At 37.1% G+C, this 25,439-nt stretch overlaps 1 protein-coding gene across 6 annotated transcripts in view; it reads right to left on the bottom strand.

The window, feature by feature from the left end:
- Positions 1–25,439, bottom strand: part of EXOC4 (exocyst complex component 4) — a 797,616-nt gene that overhangs the window by 536,245 nt on the left and 235,932 nt on the right. The window contains exon 10 of one of the 6 annotated variants that reach the window (XM_036905584.2): positions 23,641–23,959. The exons of the other annotated variants lie outside the window; for them this stretch is intronic. Within the exon in view, the coding sequence (XP_036761479.2) occupies positions 23,943–23,959 (17 nt within the window). The 3' untranslated portion in view covers positions 23,641–23,942. Of the gene's footprint in view, positions 1–23,640; positions 23,960–25,439 lie in introns of those variants that run through there. 6 annotated transcript variants of the gene reach the window in all.

The following is a 25,439-nucleotide window of genomic DNA, read 5'->3' as shown; positions in this document are numbered from 1 at the left end:
AAGGCCAGTAGTAAGTGAAAATTTTGGCCCTCCCAGCTGACAGTCAATAGCACCTGTCAACATGAAAAGGCAAAAAAATATGATTCAGACAAGACTAACCCAGACAGCTTCGGCATCTGCTACATCTTCCCCTGAGAAGGAATCTGGGGAGATAGATTTAGCCAGTCTACCTGAAAAAGAATTCAAAACAAAAGTCATAACCATGCTGATGGACTTGCAGAGAAATATGCAAGAACTAAGGAAGGAGAATTCAGAAATAAAACAAGCTCTGGAAGGACTTCAAAACAGAATGGACGAGATGCAAGAGACCATTAATGGACTAGAAAACAGAGAACAGGAACGCAGAGAAGCTGATGCAGAGAGAGATAAAAGGATCTCCAGGAATGAAAGAATTTTAAGAGAGCTGAGTGATCAATATAAAAGAAATAATTTAAGAATCATAGGCATTCCAGAAGAAGTAGAGAGAGAAAAGGGGATAGAAAATGTCTTTGAAGAAATAATTGCTGAAAATTTCCCCAAACTAGGGGAAGAAATGGCCTCTCAGACCACAGAGGTACACAGAACTCCCATGACAAGGGATCCAAGGAGGGCAACACCAAGACACATAATAATTAAAATGGCAAAGATCAAAGACAAGGACAAAGTATTACAAGCAGCCAGAGAGAAAAAAAAGGTTACCTACAAAGGAAAACCCATCAGGCTATCATCAGACTTCTCAACAGAAACCCTACAGGCCAGAAGAGAATGGCATGATATACTTAATGCAATGAAACAGAAGGGCCTCGAACCAAGACTACTGTATCCAGCACGAATATCATTTAAATATGAAGGAGGGATTAAACAATTCCCAGACAAGCAAAAGTTGAGGGAATTTGCCTCCCACAAACCACCTCTACAGGGCATCCTACAGGGACTGCTCTAGATGGGAGCACTCCTAAAAAGAGCACACAACAAAACACCCAACATATGAAGAAGGGAGGAGGAGGAAAAAGAAGGGAGAGAAATAAAGAATCATCAGATTGTGTTTATAATAGCTCAACAAGCGAGTTAAGTTAGACAGTAAGACAGTAAAGAAGCTAACCATAAACCTTTGGTAACCACAAACTTAAAGCCTGCAATGGCAATAAATTCATACCTTTCAATAATCACCCTAAATGTAAATGGACTGAATGCACCAATCAAAAGACACAGAGTAATAGAATGGATAAAAAAGCAAGATCCATCCATATGCTGCTTACAAGAGACTCACCTCAAACCCAAAGACGCGCACAGACTTAAAGTCAAGGGATGGAAAAAGATATTTCAAGCAAACAACAGAGAGAAGAAAGCAGGTGTTGCAATTCTGGTATCAGACAAAACAGACTTCAAAATAAAGAAAGTAAAAAAAGACAAAGAAGGACATTACATAATGATAAAGGGCTCAGTCCATCAAGAGGATATAACCATTATAAATATATATGCACCCAATACAGGAGCACCAACATACCTGAAACAAATATTAACAGAACTAAAGGAGGAAATAGAATGCAATGCATTCATTCTAGGAGACTTCAACACACCACTCACTCCAAAGGACAGATCCACCAGACAGAAAATAAGTAAGGACACAGAGGCACTGAACAACACACTAGAACAGATGGACCTAATAGACATCTACAGAACTCTACATCCAAAAGCAACAGGATACACGTTCTTCTCAAGTGCACATGGAACATTCTCCAGAATAGACCACATACTAGGACACAAAAAGAGCCTCAGTAAATTCCAAAAGATTGAAATCCTACCAACCAACTTTTCAGACCACAAAGGCATTAAACTAGAAATAAACTGTTCAAAGAAAGCAAAAAGGCTCACAAACACATGGAGGCTAAACAACACGCTCCTAAATAATCAATGGATCAATGACCAAATCAAAATGGAGATCCAGCAATATATGGAAACAAATGACAACAACAACACTAAGCCCCAACTTCTGTGGGACGCAGCAAAAGCAGTCTTAAGAGGAAAGTATATAGCACTCCAAGCATATTTAAAAAAGGAAGAGCAATCCCAAATGAACGGTCTAATGTCACAACTATCAAAATTGGAAAAAGAAGAACAAATGAGGCCTAAGGTCAGCAGAAGGAGGGACATAATAAAGATCAGAGAAGAAATAAATAAAATTGAGAAGAATAAAACAATAGCAAAAATCAATGAAACCAAGAGCTGGTTCTTCGAGAAAATAAACAAAATAGATAAGCCTCTAGCCAGACTTATTAAGAGGAAAAGAGAGTCAACACAAATCAACAGTATCAGAAATGAGAAAGGAAAAATCACAACAGATCCCGCAGAAATACAAAGAATTATTAGAGACTACTATGAAAACCTATATGCTAACAAGCTGGGAAACCTAGGAGAAATGGACAACTTCCTAGAAAAATACAACCTTCCAAGACTGACCCAAAAAGAAACAGAAAATCTAAACAGACCAATTACCAGCAACGAAATTGAAGCGGTAATCAAAAAACTACCAAAGAACAAAACCCCCGGGCCAGATGGATTTACCTCGGAATTTTATCAGACATACAGGGAAGACATAATACCCATTCTCCTTAAAGTTTTCCAAGAAATAGAAGAGGAGGGGATACTTCCAAACTCATTCTATGAAGCTAACATCACCCTAATACCAAAACCAGGCAAAGACACCACCAAAAAAGAAAACTATAGACCAATATCCCTGATGAACGTAGACGCAAAAATACTCAACAAAATTTTAGCAAACCGAATTCAAAAATACATCAAAACCATCGTACACCATGACCAAGTGGGATTCATCCCAGGGATGCAAGGATGGCACAACATTCGAAAGTCCATCAATATCATCCACCACATCAACAAAAAGAAAGACAAAAACCACATGATCATCTCCATAGATGCTGAAAAAGCATTTGACAAAGTTCAACATCCATTCATGATAAAAACTCTCAGCAAAATGGGAATAGAGGGCAAGTACCTCAACATAATAAAGGCCATCTATGAAAAACCCACAGCCAACATTATATTGAATAGCGAGAAGCTGAAAGCATTTCCGCTGAGATCGGGAACTAGACAGGGATGCCCACTCTCCCCACTGTTATTTAACATTGTACTAGAGGTCCTAGCCACGGCAATCAGACAAAACAAAAAAATACAAGGAATCCAGATTGGCAAAGAAGAAGTCAAACTGTCACTATTTGCAGATGACATGATACTGTACATAAAAAACCCTAAAGACTCCACCCCAGAACTACTAGAACTGATATCGGAATACAGCAAAGTTGCAGGATACAAAATCAACACACAGAAATCTGTGGCTTTCCTATATACCAACAATGAACCAACAGAAAGAGAAATCAGGAAAACAACTCCATTCACAATTGCATCAAAAAAAATAAAATACCTAGGAATAAACCTAACCAAAGAAGTGAAAGACTTATATTCTGAAAACTACAAGTCACTCTTAAAAGAAATTAAAGGGGACACTAACAGATGGAAACGCATCCCATGCTCATGGCTAGGAAGAATTAATATCGTCAAAATGGCCATCCTGCCCAAAGCAATATACAGATTTGATGCAATCCCTATGAAACTACCAGCAACATTCTTCAATGAACTGGATCAAATAATTCAAAAATTCATATGGAACCACCAAAGACCCCGAATAGCCAAAGCAATCCTGAGAAAGAAGAATAAAGTAGGGGGGATCTCACTCCCCAACTTCAAGCTCTATTATAAAGCCATAGTAATCAAGACAATTTGGTACTGGCACAAGAACAGAGCCACAGACCAATGGAACAGACTAGAGAATCCAGACATTAACTCAGACATATATGGTCAATTAATATTTGATAAAGGAGCCATGGACATACAATGGTGAAATGACAGTCTCTTCAACAGATGGTGCTGGCAAAACTGGACAGCTACATGTAGGAGAATGAAACTGGACCATCGTCTAACCCCATATACAAAAGTAAACTCAAAATGGATCAAAGACCTGAATGTAAGTCATGAAACCATTAAACTCTTGGAAGAAAACATAGGCACAAACCTCTTAGACATAAACATGAGTGACCTCTTCTTGAACATATCTCCCCGGGCAAGGAAAACAACAGCAAAAATGAACAAGTGGGACTATATTAAGCTGAAAAGCTTCTGTACAGCAAAAGACACCATCAATAGAACAAAAAGAAACCCTACAGTATGGGAGAATATCTTTGAAAATGACACATCCGATAAAGGCTTGACGTCCAGAATATATAAAGAGCTCACACGCCTCAACAAACAAAAAACAAATAACCCAATTAAAAAATGGGCAAAGGAACTGAACAGACGGTTCTCCAAAAAAGAAATACAGATGGCCAACAGACACATGAAAAGATGCTCCACATCGCTAATTATCAGAGAAATGCAAATTAAAACTACAATGAGGTATCACCTCACACCAGTAAGGATGGCTGCCATCCAAAAGACAAACAACAACAAATGTTGGCGAGGCTGTGGAGAAAGGGGAACCCTCCTACACTGCTGGTGGGAATGTAAACTTGTTCAACCATTGTGGAAAGCAGTATGGAGGTACATCAAAATGCTCAAAACAGACTTACCATTTGACCCAGGAATTGCACTCCTAGGAATTTACCCTAAGAATGCAGCAATCAAGTATGAGAAAGATCAGTGCACCCCTATGTTTATCGCAGCACTATTTACAATAGCCAAGAATTGGAAGCAACCTAAATGTCCATCGATAGATGAATGGATAAAGAAGATGTGGTACATATACACAATGGAATACTACTCAGCCATAAGAAAAGGGCAAATCCAACCATTTGCAGCAACATGGATGGAGCTGGAGGGTATTTTGCTCAGTGAAACAAGCCAAGCAGAGAAAGAGAAATACCAAATGATTTCACTCATCTGTGGAATATAAGAACAAAGGAAAAACTGAAGGAACAAAACAGCAGCAGAATCACAGAACTCAAGAATGGACTAACAGGTACCAAAGGGAAAGGGACTGGGGAGGATGGGTGGGTAGGGAGGGATAAGGGGGGGAGAAGTAGGGGGGTATTAAGATTAGCATCCATAGCGGGGTGGGAGAAAGGGGAGGGCTGTACAACACAGAGAAGACAAGTAGTGATTGTACAACAGGTTGCTACGCTGATGGACAGTGACTGTAAAGGAGTATATAGGGGGGACCTGGTATAGGGGAGAGCCTAGTAAACAAAGTATTCGTAAGTATTCATCATGTAAGTGTAGATTAATGATTAAAAAAAAAAAAATGCAGTTCCTATGTGGTGACCTCTAATGAGTTCTACACAATAATATAAAGGACATATAAAAGTGTAGGCAAAGGGTCTGTTTGTGTTTATACAGAGGATCAAAGCCTAATTTGGCTACCCCGAAAATGAACTAAGAAACGATATGAAAGAGAACTTCCAACATCAGCACTCTCGGGAAGACTCATGCCAGAAGATGATCATCAAAAAACCCCAACAAAGATCCACGCACTGCTACAGCTGTAGATGCACTCATCCCACCAGCTCCTGGACTTGCCATGGGAATGAAGGAGATATCTAAGCTGGCCTGTGCATACAGTAAAACAACAAATTTGACTGGATCTATACTGTTGGAACTCAACCAAGAATTGGGAGAAGTGCAAATTGTAGCGCTCCAAAATCTTACAACTACAGACTATTTACTGTTAAAAGAACATATGGGATGTGAACAGTGCCCAGGAATGGGTTGTTTTAATTTGTCTGATTTTTCTCAAACTATTCAAATTCAGTTAGATAATAACCATCATATCATTGATAAGTTTTCACAAATGCCTAGGGTGCCTAACTGGTTTTCTTGGTTTCACTGGAGATGGCTGGTAATTACAGGTATGCTTTGGTTATGTAACTATACTCCTATTATGTTAATGTGTGTGCGCAATTTAAGTAGTAGCTTAAAATATATACATGCTGAAGTTACTCTACAAGAAGATATGTCAAAGAAATAATCAATCTTCCCATGTTTTCTCCCGCCTGCTACTTCTATAGCTTTTCTTCTTCCTTCCTAATTACAACGAATTCTTAAATAGAATTCGTGCCTCATATCAAATTTACCGAGTATCATAACTCCTCCAAGTGGTAAAGATACCTCAAGACAAATGCTGGGCATAGAAGCCACAGGGCATAAATATGCAAAGAAATAAAAAGCTAACCATTTCAAACAATAAGGCTTCTCTCTCACTTACCAACTTAACATTTCCCTGTGTGGCCCCGGAAGATGACTGGTTAGCCAGAGACGGGTAAGATTCCTCAAGGGAGGAACAACCTAAGACAGGCACAGTCGCTGGGGGGTCATCAGGTGAGAAATTGGGGATCAACAGAGGTGAGGCTTAGAACCTCACCCCCCCTGTTCTGAGAGAAATCTTCTGCATATGTGGATGTTTTATTGCCCTTGTCTAGCTTGGATTAACACATAGTCTACAGGCACACACCTGATCATCTACATTTGCTCTCTTACAACACTAAACTATGTTTTCTACCTTTATGTTGTATCTACCTACCACTTCAGCATCTTATTAAAAATAATAAAGAGAGAAATGTGGTATCCACATATAAATCAAGTATAAAAATCAAATGTGTATTCATATTTGAACTGACTGTTTATAGTTCATAATGCATGAGCAAAACCAAAAGTTTCTGTGATGACTGCCCTTGTACTGTTCACCATGTAACTTATTCACTATGTAAGAATTTGTTCTCCATGTAAGAACTTGTTCGTTATGCTTCAGAAGATTGGAGACTGACGAAAATTAGGCTTGGGGTGGATTAATGATTGTGCATTGAGCATTGACTCCCCTATACAGAATTTTATTGTTGTTAACAACCATTTGATCAATAAAAATGAGAGATGCCCTAACAACAACAACCAAGAAAAAGTACACACTTCCAATTGTAAAATAAATAAGCAACCGGGATGTAATGTATAGCATAAGGAATATAGTCAAAATATTGTAACAACTTGGTATGGTGATAGCTGGTACTTAGAATTATCATGTATATAAATGTTGAATCACTGTGTTGTACACCTGAAACTAATGTAATGTAATACTGTGTGTCAACTACCCTTCAATAAAAAATAATTATCTAAAAAAAAAAAAAAAAAAAAATAATAATACCTTAATAAAACATTTTAAAAAAAAAAAAAAAAAAAAAAAAGATCTTTTACAAAAATCACCAAATATTTTTAAATAGCCTTTTTCCAAGTCCATCAAACACCACTATATAAAGTGAGTGCACAGCAAACCAAATAAAGCAGAAATGTTGTCAGTATAGGAGCTGACACCCGTATTACCCACCTCTGGGAATTCCACAATGTGATAGGGTTATTACCAATTGTGAGCCTCTTAAAGCAAATCAAGTTCCTTAATTGATTGAGCTATGAAACTATAATTTTTGAAAACCTAACATTAAAGGAAGGAAAAAAAAACCTAGAATACCCTTGGCTTTTCCATTCCACTAAACAATAATACTCATTTTCTTTAAAATGATTCATAATTACTATGCTTCCTCTGGTTAATTTTCTCAGTTTTTATAAATTCAATTATTTATGCCTACCTTGGATACTTAAACATTTGAATATAGGTATGCTCACACTTATCCCAAAAAGAAGTCATTTTATGTGCTTTTATTGAAGTTATTTGGTTTTCTTCTATAGATAATAAGGTTCTCAAGGTTGGGAATTGCATTTGTATATTTACTTGTGTAAATACATACATATTCATGTATATACACACACACAAATAGCATTTTGCAAACTTAATGACAACTAGGCACCTTCTTCCCCCAGCACCCGTAAACCTGCAAACAATGCTGGGGTCATAGACACCCTGAAGGCCAATCATGCACCCCTTCCCCCCAGTATATGAACACGTAAGTTACAAATCCCTAATTCATCCATTTGGGTTCCTTGTGTTACAGATCTGGACATGTAGAAACAATTTCCAACAAAGAAAACATCTATAAACATAACAGCAAATTCATCCATTTGGGTTCCTTGTGTTACAGATCTGGACATGTAGAAACAATTTCCAACAAAGAAAACATCTATAAACATAACAGTATAAATTATTTCAGCAAATATTTATTGGACACCAAAAAAGTATAAAATCATCAACATCCAAAAACGGGAAGATTAGCACTTGAGGCTGACTGCTACAAATCTGACAAGATCAACTCTACAGCCTCTGATTGGCAGCTTTCCCCTTCCTTTCCCCAAGATTAAACTGCAGCCAGTTTTCATCCAGCCAGTGATAGATACTCTTCACCAACAAAGGAAGGAGGATTAAGCAAGACTGACAAATAAAGCTGAGAATCCATAGTGGCATTGAAAGAATGATAGACTAGATCAATAAATGATGTTCCTAAATGAGAGATGCTTTAGGGAGAAAAAAGTATGCCATGACAGAAATCAGTGAGTATACAGACACTATGTGGTCTCTCCTATTCATGATTAGCATAGTCCAGAAACTGCTTATTCAGCTCTTTTTAAAAACAACCCCCAAGAGTCTATCAAAAGCTCCTACCTTTTATATAAATAGAGAAAATTAAGGCCAGGAGAACATGAGAAAAGCCAGGTTCACACAGGCCTATTAACCAGTCTTCAGTCCCAGCCCCACCTCAATCCCAGGCCTAGCAGGGTTCATTACCTGTGCTCCATCTTAATATTTATACCAACAATTTCCCTGATGCCGATAAGCAGACAGTCCAAGAATAACGTATGTTGGCAGCTTCAGATACATAGAGCACTATCATTAAGTGCAAAAAAACAGCACGGAAGAGAAGGTTGGGGGATTCAAAAATATTAATAAGGTCCCTTTCCTTTGGAATCTTAGCACCTAATGAATAAAGGGAAAGATAAGAGTTTTATGCTGGCAGAGCTAATATAAAAGGTACACTGCTCCTCTACTTCTCAATTAAAATTAGACATCTAAATTAAGAGATGAGAAGGTGAAAAATATTTTCCAGAACAAATGAATTTTCATTTTGTTGTATTTCCTTGGGGAGCACCAATTATGCTGAAGACAGAAGACAGTTTGTTCTAAAGGAGGTCTGGGTTGCCTTACTTCATATCTCAGGCACCTAAGCTTGACAAAGGTCACTTACCATTAAGTGGTAATCTGGGTCTTGTGATAACTCACCACTTAAACTATGTCTCAAGTGACTTGCAAAAATTAAAAACACTGAAGAGAAAAACAGACTCCCAAAATAGCAAACCACCTTTTAGAAAAGAAGGTTCCTTTCCTAATGAAAGAAATGTTGGATTATCTCCAAAGTATACAAACACTTTAAATATTTGTTTAGCCACTGAATATCTGAAATAAATTTATTGGAGAAAGACTGAATAATAAGTAGTAATGCAAGAACAAAAAATATTGCTGTGCTTCTAAAACATTCCAAGCACACATTTACAACAGATACTTAGTAGCAAACAGGCCACTAAAGAATCAGACAATCAGGTTCTTGCATTTTCAGATTTTTGGTCTTCCCCTTCTCTGAATGTTCCACTGCCTTAATAGCAACCTCAGAACTAAAATCAAAAAACAATTTTTTCCACATACACTTTCACACTCCCCCACCCCCGCTTTGCTGTCAAGTGTCTGACCCAGGTTTGATAATCTCATTTCCTGAGAATCAAAAAGCTGAAAATTTAAGCTTCCTAGAGTGTTAATTGCAGCCCTGCTCCATTGCTAATCAAAAAATTGGATGTTTTGCATGAAAATGCTTCTCTAATTAATTCTCAGTCATAAATCGCCCTGGTTTTAATAACCCCTCCTTGATTGGATAGCCTTTGAAGAGACAGTGCAGCTAATCCGCTAAACTAGAAAAAACACATGCAGAGGAAATAAGTAGGTTTACCAAGTAGAAACTAGATGATTGCATTAATACTGTCAAACCAAAAATATGGGTCTCCTTTCCAGGTCTTTCAGACCTCACGCTGCACCCCAGTAAAAAAAAAAACAAAAAATATGAAACTAGGAATCATGAACAAAGGCAAGTGTCAAAGGTCATGAACCAAAAGTCAAAACTTTTCACCCTCCTTCTATAAAACAGCTATTCCAATCATTTCTTAAAAAGAGGTTTACCCTGACATTTTTTTCCCTAGAAGCTGGAGATTCAGCAATGTCCACTTGTCACATTGTCTATTTTAATAAGACAGGGTTTTTGCTTCCCTCCTTCCTCTGCTTCTGACTGACAATATATTATCATACATATCTCTAAGAAGTGCTGAACTGAATTTTCATTATCCAAAATGTCAAGATTCGTTTTTGTCATCAGAGAACACAGCTGGTCTACACCAGCAGCCCTTTGATTAATTCAAATGGAACAAGTCACCTATACATAACTTCATTGTCCCTAGACTAGGTCTTGCGTTCTGCAAGTTTTAATTTACAGCTTGTCAGCTTAAGATACCATTTGCTGCCATGGTGGCACTCAAAGAAACATGAAAAGTCTTAATTAACACTTTGCATTAGTCCTGTGCTTACTAATAAGGCAACAACTGGGAATTTTTAACTTCAGAGCAGGACTCATTTAGAATTCACTCACTATTGTTTAATAATATTACATAAACTTTCAGAAGACGATAGAACTGTACAGAGGCACAATAATGAGCATTTTCAGTTAAGCACTAATTTTAACATTTAAACAAATATATATGTGGCTCCCCAGTTGATTTGTAAAAAACTTATGTCTACTTTCTCTACAACTTAAAAACTTAATGGATCGAAAATCCATCAACATCATCCACCACATCAACAAAAAGAAGGACAAAAACCACATGATCATCTCCAAAGATGCTGAAAAAGCACTTGACAAAATTCAACATCCATTCATGATAAAAACTCTCAACAAAATGGGTATAGAGGGCAAGTACCTCAACATAATAAAGGCCATATATGATAAACCCACAGTCAACACCATACTTAACAGCGAGAAGCTGAAAGCTTTTCACCTAAGATCGGGAACAAGACAGGGATGCCCACTCTCCCCACTGTTATTCAACATAGTGGAGGTCCTAGCCACGGCAATCAGACAAAACAGAGAAATACAAGGCATCCAGATTGGTATGGAAGAAGTCAAACTGTCCCTGTTTGCAGATGACATGATATTGTACATAAAAAACCCTAAAGACTCCACTGCAAAACTACTAGAACTAGTATCTGAATTCAGCAAAGTTGCAGGATACAAAATTAATACATAGAAATCTGTTGCTTTCCTATACACTAACGATGAACTAGCAGAAAAAGAAATCAGGGAAACAATTCCAACTCCATTCACAATTGCATCAAAAAGAATAAAATACCTAGGAATAAACCTAACCAAGGAAGTGAAAGACCTATACCCTGAAAACTACAAGACACTCTTAAGAGAAATTAAAGAGAAAACTAACAAATGGAAACTAACGAAATGGATCAAAGACCTAAATGTAAGTCATGAAATCATAAAATTCTTAGAAAAAAACATAGGTAAAAATCTCCTGGACATAAACATGAGCAACTTCTTCATGAGCATTATCTCTCTGGACAAGGGAAACAAAAGCAAAAATGAACAAGTGGGACTATATCAAGATGAAAAGCTTCTGTACAGCAAAGGACCCCATCAATAGAACAAAAAGCCATCCTACAGTATGGGAGAATATATTCATAAATTACATATCCAATAAAGGGTTGACATCCAAAATAAATAAAGAGCTCACACACCTCAACAAACAAAAAGCAAATAATCCAATTAAAAAATGGGCAGAGGAGCTGAACAGGAACTTCTCCAAAGAAGAAATTCAGATGGCCAACAGGTACATGAAAAGATGCTCCACATCGCTAATCATCAGAGAAATGTAAATTGAAACCACAGTGAGATATCACCTCACACCAGTAAGGATGGCTGCCATCCAAAAAACAAACAACAACAAATGTTGGCGAGGATGTGCAGAAAGGGGAACCCTCCTACACTGCTGGCGGGAATGTAAATTAGTTCAACCACTGTGGAAAGCAGTATGGAGGTTCCTCAAAGAGCTCAAAATAGACATACCATTTGACCCAGGAATTCCACTTCTAGGAATTTACCCTAAGAATGCAGCAACCCAGTTTGAAAAAGACAGATGCACCCCTATGTTTATCGCAGCACTATTTACAATAGCCAAGAAATGGAAGCAACATAAGTGTTCATCAGTAGATGAATGGATAAAGAAGAGGTGGTACATATACACAATGGAATATTACTCAGCCATAAGAAGAAAACAGATTCTACCATTTGCAACAACATGGATGGAGCTAGAGGGTATTATGCTCAGTGAAATAAGCCAGGTGGAGAAAGACAAGTATCAAATGATTTCACTCATCTGTGGAGTATAACAACAAAGAAAAAACTGAAGGAACAAAACAGCAGCAGACTCACAGAACCCAAGAATGGACTAACAGTTACTAAAGGGAAAGGGCCTGGGGAGGATGGGTGAGAAGGGAGGGAATATGGGGGAAAAAAGGGGCATTATGATTAGCAGACATAATGCAAGGGGTTGGCACAGGGAGGGCTGTACAACACAGAGAAGACAAGTAGTGATTCTACAGCATCTTACTACACTGATGGACAGTGACTGTAATGGGGTATGTGGGGGGGATTTGATGGGGGGATTCTAGTAAACACATTGCTCATGTAATTGTAGATTAATGATATCAAAATAGAATAGAATAGAATAATAAAATAAAATAGATAGATAGATAGATAGATAGATAGATAGATAGATAGATAGATAGATAGATAGATAGATAGATAGACAAATAAATAAAATAACTTAATGGAGGTAGATATAAAAAAAGTTATTCCAAAGAAATAACATAGACTAACAGGTCTGGACATTTACAAAACAAAAAGGATTTGAGGTTGATTCTAACTTGAATAGAGAAAGCTCAAACCCACAATTTCGAAGCCTTCCACATCAATAATATATTACACTGAAAATGCACAAGTCACCACAATGAGATACCACATAAGACACCTACTAGAATGTCTGAAACTGAAAAGACTGATAAAGCAAGTGTTGGCATACACTGCTGGTGGGAATATAAAATGATACTCTCACTTCAGAAAACTGGCAGTTTCCTTAAAAACTCAACATACACCTACCATATGACCCAGCAATCCCATGCATAAGGTATTCCCAAGGGGACTGACAACGTACGTCCACAGAAAGACTGATACAGGAAATATTTTGAGCACCATCACTCATAATAAACAGGAACTGAAACAACTCAAACATACATCAACAGCTGGAAGGATAAAAATTTGGTGAATCCGTACAATAGAGGGCTGCTCAGCACTAAAGTGGGACCCACTACTGATACTCCTGACAACACAGATGACAAAATTATTACATTGTATGAAAAAAGCCAGTCACAAAATTGTACACTGCATGATTCCACTTACATAAAATTTAGAAATTGCAAGCTAATCTTCTGTGACATAAATCATTTCAGTAGTTATGTAGGGCTGGGAATGGGCAGAGAAAGACAACAAAAGGTCACAAAGAAACTTTTGAGTGACGAAAATATTCTCTATCTCAATCTCAATAAGAGTACACAGCTATCAAAACTCATCAAATTGTTCATTTTAAATGAATGTGGTTTATTGTATGTAAATCATCTCAATAAGGTAGAAAATTATGTAAGTCATTTTGCAAACCCCATATTATAAAAATATTATATTAATTGTTCACCTCTATCAGTTATCAATTGTGTGACTTTGGTCAAGTTATTTAATTTATGTATGAGCCATGGTTTCTTAGTGATAAAAAACTAGAAAATAAGACCTACTGACAAAATGATTATGAGAATCAGGTGATAGTTAAAAAAATGCCATATCAATAACTTTACTTTCTTCTCTCAAATAATACTGGTTTCCTTTATCTTCTTTCTTATATATTTGTATATCTCAAGTATTACTAACATATTGGGAAAAATTCTAAACCTGCAGAAAAAAGACCTACACTTCTGTCTAGTTCACCATTTGGTTAATGTGTAATATTAAACTTTTCATTTGTAAGAAGCATGAATATCCAGCTGGTGTTTCCTCTATGCCAGACACTGTACTAGGAGCTTGGTCTGTAAGGTAAACTGACATGGTCCTCACCCTGCACAGAACTTTAAATGAATAATACACATGCATTTTAAACAACAAATAATTAATTGAATAATTATAGACATGCCATGTGCTACAAATAAAGAAGCTAACTTAATTTGGGGGGAATTTAAAAAACAAGCAAGCAAACAAAACAAAAAAGCTTCCCCAAGGAAGCAATAGTTAAAGAGGATGAAAGATACTCCATGTAAAATTTTCGAGAGTACTGAGTGACACATGATAAGCATTTAACAAATATTATATAAAAATCTTCTTACAGAGCAAAGAACTACCTTAAAGATAACAATTAGTTATCAAGAAGAGTGGGCAAGCCAGTTCCACATGCAGAGAACAGCTTGTGAGAAGGCCCCTGAGGCCTGAATGAGCATGGCATGCTCTGAGAAGTCCAGTATGGCTATGGTGAGAAAAGGGGCCAAGAAGGGCTGTGCCTAAGTGGTGGCCAATCATGCAGAACCTTATTAGGCACATTAAGGACATGGGGCTTAATACTAAAGGGCATACGAAATCACCAAACACTTTTAAATCACTGTTTCCAATATAACAAATGGTTTGGAAGGATTCAAGATAGAGGCAGAACAACCAAGAGGTGATGACAATTAGCACTAGGAAGAAGAGAATTTAAAAAAGAAACAGAAGAGTTTGTAATAGTAAATAGGTTAGGTGGCAGTATCAGTGGATCTGGTAATAGGTTAAGTGCGTAGAGCAAAGGTAGAAGAAAAGGATGACTTTCAGTTGGCAACTGGTAAGTCAGCAATGCCATCTGATGAAACCAGGGGCACTGAGAGAAGAGCAGGTTTGGGGTGGTGGGAAGAAGAGGAGGTGAGCTTGATTTGGACGTGTTTGGGGTTGGGTGCCCATGAGACAGCCAGTGAGGTAACAGAATCTGTACTGCTTGCCTCAGAGACTTATGATGATGCTTTTCATTGTATATAAATTATCATAAATATTTTTCAAACTGTTACATCACAGTATAAAGTCCTCAGAAACACAAAAACCTATTAAACCACTATCCTTTCTTAAAGTTCCTGTCAACTTCCAAATTAAAGTCATAGAGAACTGGAGGGGCAGGGAGTATTTTAAGATTGACACCTCAAGTAAATATGGGGTAGGAGAAAAAAGGTGGTTCTCTTCCTTGCTTACAGTAAGAGAACTAGTCTGGCAACTATTAGCCATTAGACTGAGGAAATATTTGGTAGTCTTAAAGGAAGAATCATGGAATATTAAGACTGGGTGGTATATAAATTACACATTTATATTGATGTGTAATGAATTATCACAACTGTAGCAGCTTAAAACAACACCAATTTATTCCCTCACAATTTCTGTGGGTCAAAGCCCAAGTAGGGTCCCTATGCTAAGGATCTCACTAGGTTAACATCACGGTGCTAGCCGGGGTTGCAACCTTATCTGAAGCCTGCAGTCCTTTTCCTAGTTCATTCAGGTTGTTGGCAGAATTCAGTTCCTTGTGGTTGTAGGACTGAGGACCTTGATTCCCTGTTGGCTGTTGGACAAGAGTCACTCTCAGCCCCTTGAAGCCACCCTCAGGTCCTTGCCACACAGCTACTCTTCTCCCAAGAAAATATTTTCAAAGCTAGCATTTGCTACTGCTTCTTGTCTCTTTTAAGGAGTCACTTGATTAGGTCAGACCCAGCAAGGAGAATCTCCCATTTGATTAACCCAAATATAAATCACTAAGGCCTTTAATCACATTGCAAAATCCCATCATGGTAACCATATAATGTAACTTAATCATGGGAGAGATACTCCATCATAGTTACAGAGCTGGCTCACACACAGGGGACGAATTATATAAAGGTTGTGGGTCACTGGTGTTTTAGAGTTCTGCCTATCACCAATGGGAATATCAGTAAGATACATGTGACAAAAATATACTTCAAAACAAAAGGCTATTGATGAAAAAGTAGCAAAGAAGGAAGAAAGGAAGTATCTTTATGTTTCTTCTCAAAAGTGCTAACAGATTAGTAGGTGATTTCTAGCAAGAAAGGCCACCTAAGAATCCTGGGCAAAATGGTATATACACAATCAGGACTTCCTAGGAAGAGCACAAAGTTATTTCACTATGAAAAGCTGTACTGTAAATCAGTAAAGCAACAGCCTATAAATTAAATAATCATATCCAGAAACTCTAGACAGATTGAGGAGAGGGAAAAAGTGGCAGAAGTAGGGATAGGGTGTAGAACTGAAATTCTCATACAATTTTCCATTGATTTCTGTAATTGTAAAATACCTATTAGTATTTTCTAAAGCTAAATATGCCTATTTCATGACCCAGCAATTCCACTCTAGGTTTATCCCCAAGAGAAATGAGTGCATAGGTACAAAACTGTTCATAGCAGATTTATTTATTATAGCCCCAAAGTGGGAATGATAAATATCTATTAACAGAATGTATAAATTGTCATTTATATATATAGCAATAATATATAACATATATATTAGATATACAGAGAATGCATAACATGTATAGCATGTATAGACTATATAGCACTAGAAACAAACTGATGAATCAGACATTATATTGAACAAAAGAAGTTAGGCACACAAGACATTGTATGATTCTATTTATACAGAGTTAAAGAACACACAAAACTAATCAATAGCATTAGAAATCAGAATAGTGGCTACCCTGAGGGGATGGGACTGACTGGTGAACGGCACGAAAAGACCTTCTGGGTGCTGGTTCCATGCATGTGTGTATATTACTTGCAAAAATGTAGCTGTATATTTAAGTGTACTTTACAGACTTTAGCCATATTCTACCTCAATAAAAAGTGAAATATAGTAAAATAGTAATAATAAATAAGGCAGAAAAAAGAGATAAAGAACAGAAAGGATTCAGTTTATAGGGAACTAATGCTCATGTGTTAGAGACTATTTCTGTTTATATAGTATACATTATTACATCTAAAATCTTTGAGACAGCTACAAATTTCAAAGTGTAAAATGAAATAATTCTGGTTAAAAACTAAGCAGACAGCAGCTAAAACTGACCTAATTATTCCTGTTGGGCATTACATTTGTCTAAAAACATCCTGGAAGTATATAAAAGAACCATATTATGATCTGGGAATGACAAAGAATTTTAATTTCTTAGGAAGTAAGACAAAATTCTGTATTTGTTCTGAGGAAACTACATCTATTGAATTAATCAGAGTAAATAGTTTAGAAATGATCAGAGTTAACCACTCAATTTAGATGCTAAGAAATTCTTACAGCAAAAGATCTTGAGAAATTTTTTTAAATGATTCATAAGTTAGAATTACTGGTTCCCATTAAGAGTCACAGAATTTAGAAAGGGTAGGAAATCACAAATGAGTGAATGGTTTGTCCCATCAACAACCTAATTTTTATTACCCTCTGTAGCCATGCTGTGGGGAGTGATAACCCACAAACAATTCACTGCTTACCTTCCAAGACAAGTTGAAAATGCCCCTTTCAAATCAGCTGTAACTTGTTAAAACTTTTTTTTCACTCATACATCTTTAATTATTTCTAAGAATTTGTGTTGTTTTCAAAAGATTTTAACTTTCTTCCCTTTATGGTACTATTTTGAGATCTCTGATAACTTCAGGAATTTTTAGTTTAAGAGCTGTTAGCAAATGATGAGTTAGAATGTAACTTTTTTTTAACATTTTGTTTTCACAAGTAGCAAGGAAGTAATTTCAAACTGGAGGCAAAAGGAAGGCAATAAAACAGTGAACATAAAACGTCACGAAGTGCTCTGACATAAAGAATTCATTCAGAGAAGGGATGTCCTTTCTAATCTAACCTCTCTTTCTGCATGTACAAATCATTCTAAATTATTTGTGTGGTAAAATTCAGAGTTAGTGGCATTGAAGATCAAAATAATTTTGCAGAGGAATGGCCATCTTCTTATGGCCATGAGTATTTTTCCCTGGAGTGAATATATATGGAAAGAGCAGAACACTAAAGAGTCACTGAGTATTGCACTCTTGGTTAGAAATATAAGTGAATTCCACCCAGGCTATCACAGCTATGCCATTTAACGAGATTGGGATGATCACTGAAATAAACACATTTTCTCAGCATTTTAAAAGGACTTCTGTCAAAGAAGACAATAGGAAAAAAAAAAAAGTGTTCCTAAGGACCATCAGAGAAGATTCTACTTGGATTTGCCCCTTAGCATCCTTATTCACTCACTTAATGGAAAATAAAAAAGTTATTGAGCATCTCCCATGTGGGAACAACGCTGTTAGGTGCTGAAGGGTCACAGGAAAATTAAAAATAGTTAATATTTATTCAGTACTTACTACATACAAAGCACATTTCTAAATATTTCACATGTGTTAATTCATTTCAATCTCCCTATGGCCCTATGAGGTAGGTATATTGTATTCAGTGTTTACAGGAAATGAAACATACACAAAGAGTTAATTTGCCCAAAGTCACCCAGGTAGTGAGCTTGACCACAGAGACCACACTCTGAACCTCTAACTCAGACTCATTCATATCTCGAGGAACAGATAGTGACCAAGAGGCTGAGACTCAAGAACCCAGAGCTTTGGACCAGAAGAGAGTCACAGAAATCATTTAGCTTCTCTTTACATTGAGAACACCAGCTAAATGACTTGCACAGACTCACAGAGCAAATTATTAAGAAAGATGGACAGCAGCTTGACTGTAATAGCAGTAATAACACAGGGTACATTTAGGAATAAAAATTAAAGAATTCATATTCTTCAGAGACTGAAATGGCACTAAATAGATCAACCAAAGCCTAGAAAGGAGAAAGTATATTTGCAATTTAAAAATAGGAAGAGGAGGAGAGAGGGAAGAAAACTGTAACTCAGGCACTTGACTTAAGGGAAGCAGAATGGTGACAGGTAATCAAAAACTGCCTTCAACAGGATGGAGCTGGTATTTGATTAGATTAGTTAGATTAGACATGGTTAGACTAGACAGATGTAAACAAAAAGAGAAGCATTAAAGTACAAGTTTAAAAAAAGTTATTTTCACCCCTAGTGCTCCACTGAAAACTATTCTTCTTATATTTCCTGCATTAACAAATAACATCACTATCTACCAGGTCCCTAGACTGGAAAACCGGGAATTAGCCAAAATGGCTCTCTCTTGCTCAAAGTCCACACAGAATGAGTCATCATATCCAATTGACTCTACCAGGAAATCGGCTTTTAGATCTACTCCCACTTCTCCATCCTCACTGCCGTCCCCATTCTAAAAAGCTGGCACAAGCTCCCGAAAACTCTCACGTGAAATAAATTGACTCCGTGTCTCCAATCTCACTGTTCCCAATTCATACTTCTCTCAGCCACTAGAACACTTTTTCCAAAATGGAGATCTGATTATGTCACTCTCCTGCTTTAAGCCCTAGAGGACTCCTTATCACCCCTGGGAGAAACACTAGGCCTTCTTGCTATTCTTTCAGGTCCTCTGTGACCTGTCCACCTGTCTCCCTAGTCTAGGTCTGATCTTCCCTGCACACTCTGTGCTTCAACCACAAAGGAGTATCTACAATTCCATGAAGCTCTCACACATCTGCGTGTTGTTTTACACCTTCTCCCTACTTGCAGCAAGTGCCCCTCCCCTGGTCAGCCTGGGTAACTCATCTTTATAATTTTAGTATAAAGATTCCTCCTTTGTAACACCTGCCACAACACCCCCTGCGAGTGCTGAGTGTCTTTCCCTTGATGTTTCCTGAAATATTATAACATCGCTTAAAACTGTATCTGTCTGCTTGTCTTCTATTCCACAGCACCTTGAACTCACGCATTTGCAGATATTCCCGGAGCAGGGCCTAGAATACAGTTGGCCCAGAAATAGTGACTCGGTCTTTTCACCTCCAGTATGTCAACTGCTACTTACAACAGCCCTAAGACATGGACAGGCTAAGGGTTGCTAACTCCATTATGCAAACAAGAAACCTAGGGCTCAGACAGGTAGAGTAGCCTGCCTAGTAAAAGCAGGATGACTAAAGATACCTCTCCCACTAAACCATGAAGCTCCCGGTGCTATTCAAAGCACCAACAGCCGCACCAATATTCCAAATATGAACATCAGTAACCAACTGAACATGGATATGTAAATTAGTTAACTGGTGCTGAAATCAGACATTAATGTGCAAACAAACAGGGACTTCTTTGAGCTAAGTGAGCATGAATATGCAAATGAACTGGCTGCAATTCAGTAGATGTCACCACAATTCGAGGAATGAACATCCTATATTATGACTATTACAATATTCATGTAGCATTCATATATACTATCATATATTACTATAAAATGGGCTTTTTGAGTTTAAAATCGTGAAGCCAGAAGTAGCTTGATGCATATTTTCATGCACAGCACAATTACAAAGTGGAAATCAGATGTGAGCACACAGTCTGCAATCTCCATACGGAACCAAGCTGCCATTCGCAGTCAAACCTGAACAAGGTACTTTGGAATTAGAACAGGCTAGTCCTTCAAGATCCGGCCCCTGCCAGTATCACCAGCTGAGTCTACCATGCACATATTCTTCAATATTTGTCTTTAAAACAAAGTTATTTTTCCTATAGGATTTTTAATAATAAAATAGCCTGGCTATACCACTTGGACATTACTCAGAACCCAATAGGTGATTACATTTAGCTTTTGCTTAAGTACAATTATGGCTTTCATTTTCTATCACCAGTACACCACTGGTTCCTACCAACTTTTAACCTTTTAACTGTTAAAACAAACAATGGCCAAAGCCATTCACAAAAGTTTTGGTACCCTTTCTATAATCGCTGGTTCCTGAACATAACAAATTATAATCAGCAGAATTCTATATACAAAAACTGATTCCCTTGATAGAATTACATCCAATTCATGTTATGAAATGAGGAAAGCCTGTACTCTTACACTTCCGTACATTCCTGCCATGCCCACTGCCTGAAATGCCCACCCTTTCTTTATCTGGAAAGCTTCTCTTCATCCTTCATAAGCAGCTTGAAGCGTAAATACTTATGAAACCTCCCTGCCTCTCCCAGCACTTCTACACGCATCTCCATTACACATACACAACTCCATCACGATGAAGATCACTGTTCTGTGATGGCTGGTTCGTGTGTTAATTTTAAATTCAGATATGAATACGGCTGCAAGTAACAGAGGACCAAAACTCTACAAGGCAGAGTTTATTCCTCTCACGAAGAAGTGTGGGATGGCACGGCAGTGCTGGTCATCAAAGATGCAACAGCCCACAGCGTCAGACACTCAAGCCCCTCGTATTTCGTGGGTCTCCCAGCCCTACAGCGCTTTACCTCCACACCGTACGCATCCGCATGTGGCCACTACGCACCCGGGGCTGGCAGAGGAGCACCTGCTCCTTCTCTTTGAATGTAAGGCCTAAAGTTGTAAGCATCACTTTCACTCATTTTCTATTGGTTAGAATTAAATTACACGTCCATGGCTGGCTGCAAAGAAGGCTTAGAAATGTTGTTTTGAGTATCCAGCTAAAAATCAGGGGCCTTATTCATACAGAGGAAGGAGGAACACATGTTGGTGGCCAAGTTCCAATCACTGTGACATATCCATGGCCTCTTTCTGTTCTTTTGCCCTTCACAGGAAACCTGGGCTCTGTTCATTACTGTACCTTGAGGGCCAAAAAAATTGTTACTAGCACTTTTATGAAATGTGTAGTACAAACATGAATCTGTACAGGTGCAATAAATAAACAGAGAGTCCTGGAAAACACAGAAAACAAAAGTAGACTCACAGCTGCCTTCACCTAATGCTAGACCCTGACATCCCAGATGGAGGATGAGGCGGAGGAAGGAGCAGGTCAGCTGGGAGGGAGCCCTCCAGACCCTGAAGCTGTCGTCTCACGAGCTACTTAAGGCACAGAATTAGTGCAGTGAATATTCACAGCTTTGCCGTGGACCTGGAGTTTCAACAGAGCGGTGAAGGCCGAAGACCAATCCAGCAGTCCCAAAAAACTCCAAACTTGGTTTAGACTTCTAGTTAGGAACATTAGACTACATATACAGTTTTGTCTCTGCAGATGTAAGGAGCCTTTTTAAAAATTGTTATTAGCACTTTTTATGAAATGTGTAAGAGTGCATGACATTTGTACCGTTTTAAAAATAACAAAACAAGCAACAGCATTTCCATCACTTATGTTAAAAAACAAAACATTCTATTATCCTTGATACCCCATGTGTTCCTCTGATTATCCTCTTCCTTCCCCTCCAGAGGTGATCTCTTTCCTCGATTTTATATTATGTTTCCAACCTTACCTTATTCACATTTTCATCATATAAGGATGCCTGCCTAAAGATACTTTTCAGTTCTCACTACTGACCTTCATACAGATGGAACGAGACTATATATAGTCTTATGCAAAGGCTTTTGAGAGTCAATCAAGTTAATGTACAGTACCCCTCATTCGTTTTCATTGCTACATAGTATTCCACTGTGAGGTGATACCACCATTTATAATTCCATTCTCCTGTCTGGTATTTGAATTGTTCACAGGCTTTTGTTAGTCCAACAATAATGCTCTGAACATACTCGTTAGTAGGTTTTGCCTTTCACAATTGAGTTCTCAATGCATCAGAAAGTTATTTTCCTAAATGATCTGACATTCTAACTCAATGTCTTTTCACATAATCAACTATCTCACCACCCAATATTGACTAGTCTGTCCTCTCCCTACAAAGCTGTAATGTCATCTCTCTCTTCCATATCAAATTTCCCTTTATGTAGAGGTCTGCATCAAAGAGTCTTTAGTCTTGCAGTGGTGCCTCAGGTGCTCCAGAGGAAGAGGAAAGAGGTAGATGGAGTGGGCGTCTATGCAGGCAGAACTATGAACCTCCAACCCTACTGAAACCATCTCCACTTCAAACTGTTTTCTATATGAAACTGGGAAATACTCTAACAGAAGATGGGTTCTATATCTGAAAAACTAGTTGGAAGAGCACTACATTATGACTTCTAAAGCACTTTCTACCATTAAAATCTACTGTTTTATTTTCTAGACATCATACTACATACATGTTTACATCAATTTCTTTTGAAATTTAATAATAGATCACACTTCAGATAAAGTTATCTGTATTAGTATTCCTGAAAGGGCACACCCTTCATTTTGAAGATCAGAAATATCTTCTCATTGTGTCCTATTAGGACAATAATAAACTTGTTATTTAGCATTCTAAGTTTCCATTTACTTTCCTCATTATACACGATAAATGTTTGTAGTCTTCTCTACTTTCTAAAAAGCTAAAGTAAGAGTTACATGATATAAACTACTAGAGCTACCAAAAATATACTTTCTAATGGTCTTAAGGAAAGTCTTAAAAAAATAATCAAAGCTGTTATTTTTACACTAAAAAATTAATGGGAACCAAATGATGAAAAATGTGAGAGAAGTAACTTTAAAATTTTTCTGTTATATTATGTTAGAAGTTTGTTTATAAAAAAAAAAAATCTTGATTGAAGTATGATATAAAGAGAAAGGCACATGTATCACATTTAAAACTCAATACTTATCTTATTTAGCAATATTCTCTCTTCCCAAATCTACATGGATGAATGAATAAATGAGTAGAACAAAAGTTTTTTTTTTTTTAAATAAGCTTTTATGCCATTGAGTAGTCCTGTGTGGCAACCGGTGAGGTTCTTAGGCTTTGTGATTGTCATTTTGCCCTCTCAAGATCCATTTCTCATGACCTCCAGCCTCTTCGACATGGCTTAGGTACCAGAGGGTTGTCCACTAGGGAGTTAGCATGTTGTATGCACTAGAATTATTCAGAAAATAAGTCCGTTTTATATAAGTGAAATCCACAAATGAAGACATTTTAAAATAAAATAAATATCTATAACTGCATAGATTAAGGATAAAAGAGGGTAAACTCACTAATCTTGGCAAAAGAATACTTTTATTTCCTAAATGATTTGAAATAATACATTAGTCTGTTCATGACCTGAGGAAAGTATATTTATTCTAATTCTTAGGAACAGATAAATTAGCATTTATAAAAGTCCCATTATTTCATTATAAGACACATCTTACATATAAGTTCGGTCTTTTTAAAAAGCAAGAATATACAAAAGGAAGGGGAATAAATTTTTATACACCATTTTAGAACCTAAAACAGAAGAGATAACTCTGAAAGATTAAGGTTATTTTGAAATAATTATATGCAATTTTAAGAAGAAAAAAATGGACTCTTTTCATGTTCCCTGCATATTGTTACATAGTTATTAACAAAGTCATTAAGCAAAATTTAAAAGATTACAAATAATTTTCTCATCAAATTTCAGGATATAAAGCTTTACAAGTGCTTCTTATATTTAAGGCTGTGGAACAAATGTGTGCTATGAGTGTAAAATCGCTGTACCTCATTTCAGCCAAAATGTCCCTGAAAATGTGTGCATAAATGAAATCTTGTTTTAAATGCTTCATTATAGAACAGCTTGCTATTTAAGAGACTCCTATTATAAATCCTTTTGTTAAAAGGATAATCAACTCATGGTTAATCTATTTTAAACACTGTGTACCTTAAGGCAAGGCACCTCCAAGCAGATTAATTATATGCAATATCATTAAGTATTCACAACCCCAGTCACCAACAACCCATCAGAGAGAAAAACTCGGCAAATTCGGGTCAGGTCAGTATGAGAGCCCAATTTTCCCTGATGCTAGCAGTACTGCCATATTTACTATGTAAAGCAAATCCTCTTAGAGAAGTCAATTCTCATGTGGCTCAAGCTTAACAGAATATTTTAATGTCATGGCTATAGAAATACCACTCATTAAATGAATGGGAATAAAAATGGCACTCTAAAGGTAATATTATTGAGCATAAACAGTAGTACTAAGTAGCCCCAAGACAGAAAAGAAACTATAATCAAAACTAAGTATGTGTTTCTACTTGGATCAATGATAATTAATGTACTCTACCCATTCGTGAGCTTTATTATCTTTAAAAAGGAGCTAAGACAAATCACAGGACTCCTAACTCTGTTTATTAAAGCTCCCACTAGGGTCTCTCAAATAAAATAGGCTTGTACCTACAAATGAGATAGGAAGGATCGAGGCCTCCTTCATCATTTATTTTTTAAGTGCCTGACTTCAAGCCAAGCACTATCCTTGGCACTGAAATGCACTAACAAATATAGCTTGGATTCTGGGTATTCTGAGGGGAGTGTAGAAAAATAACAAGTTAAAAAGACATGCATGCATTAAGAAAAGTATTATGAGGAAAACAAAAATAT

Source organism: Manis pentadactyla, chromosome 7 (genome assembly GCF_030020395.1).
Source record: "Manis pentadactyla isolate mManPen7 chromosome 7, mManPen7.hap1, whole genome shotgun sequence".
NCBI classification, from domain to species: Eukaryota; Metazoa; Chordata; class Mammalia; order Pholidota; family Manidae; genus Manis; species Manis pentadactyla.
The sequence above is the reverse complement of the archived record's forward strand: the minus strand, read 5'-3'. Positions and strand labels throughout refer to the sequence as shown.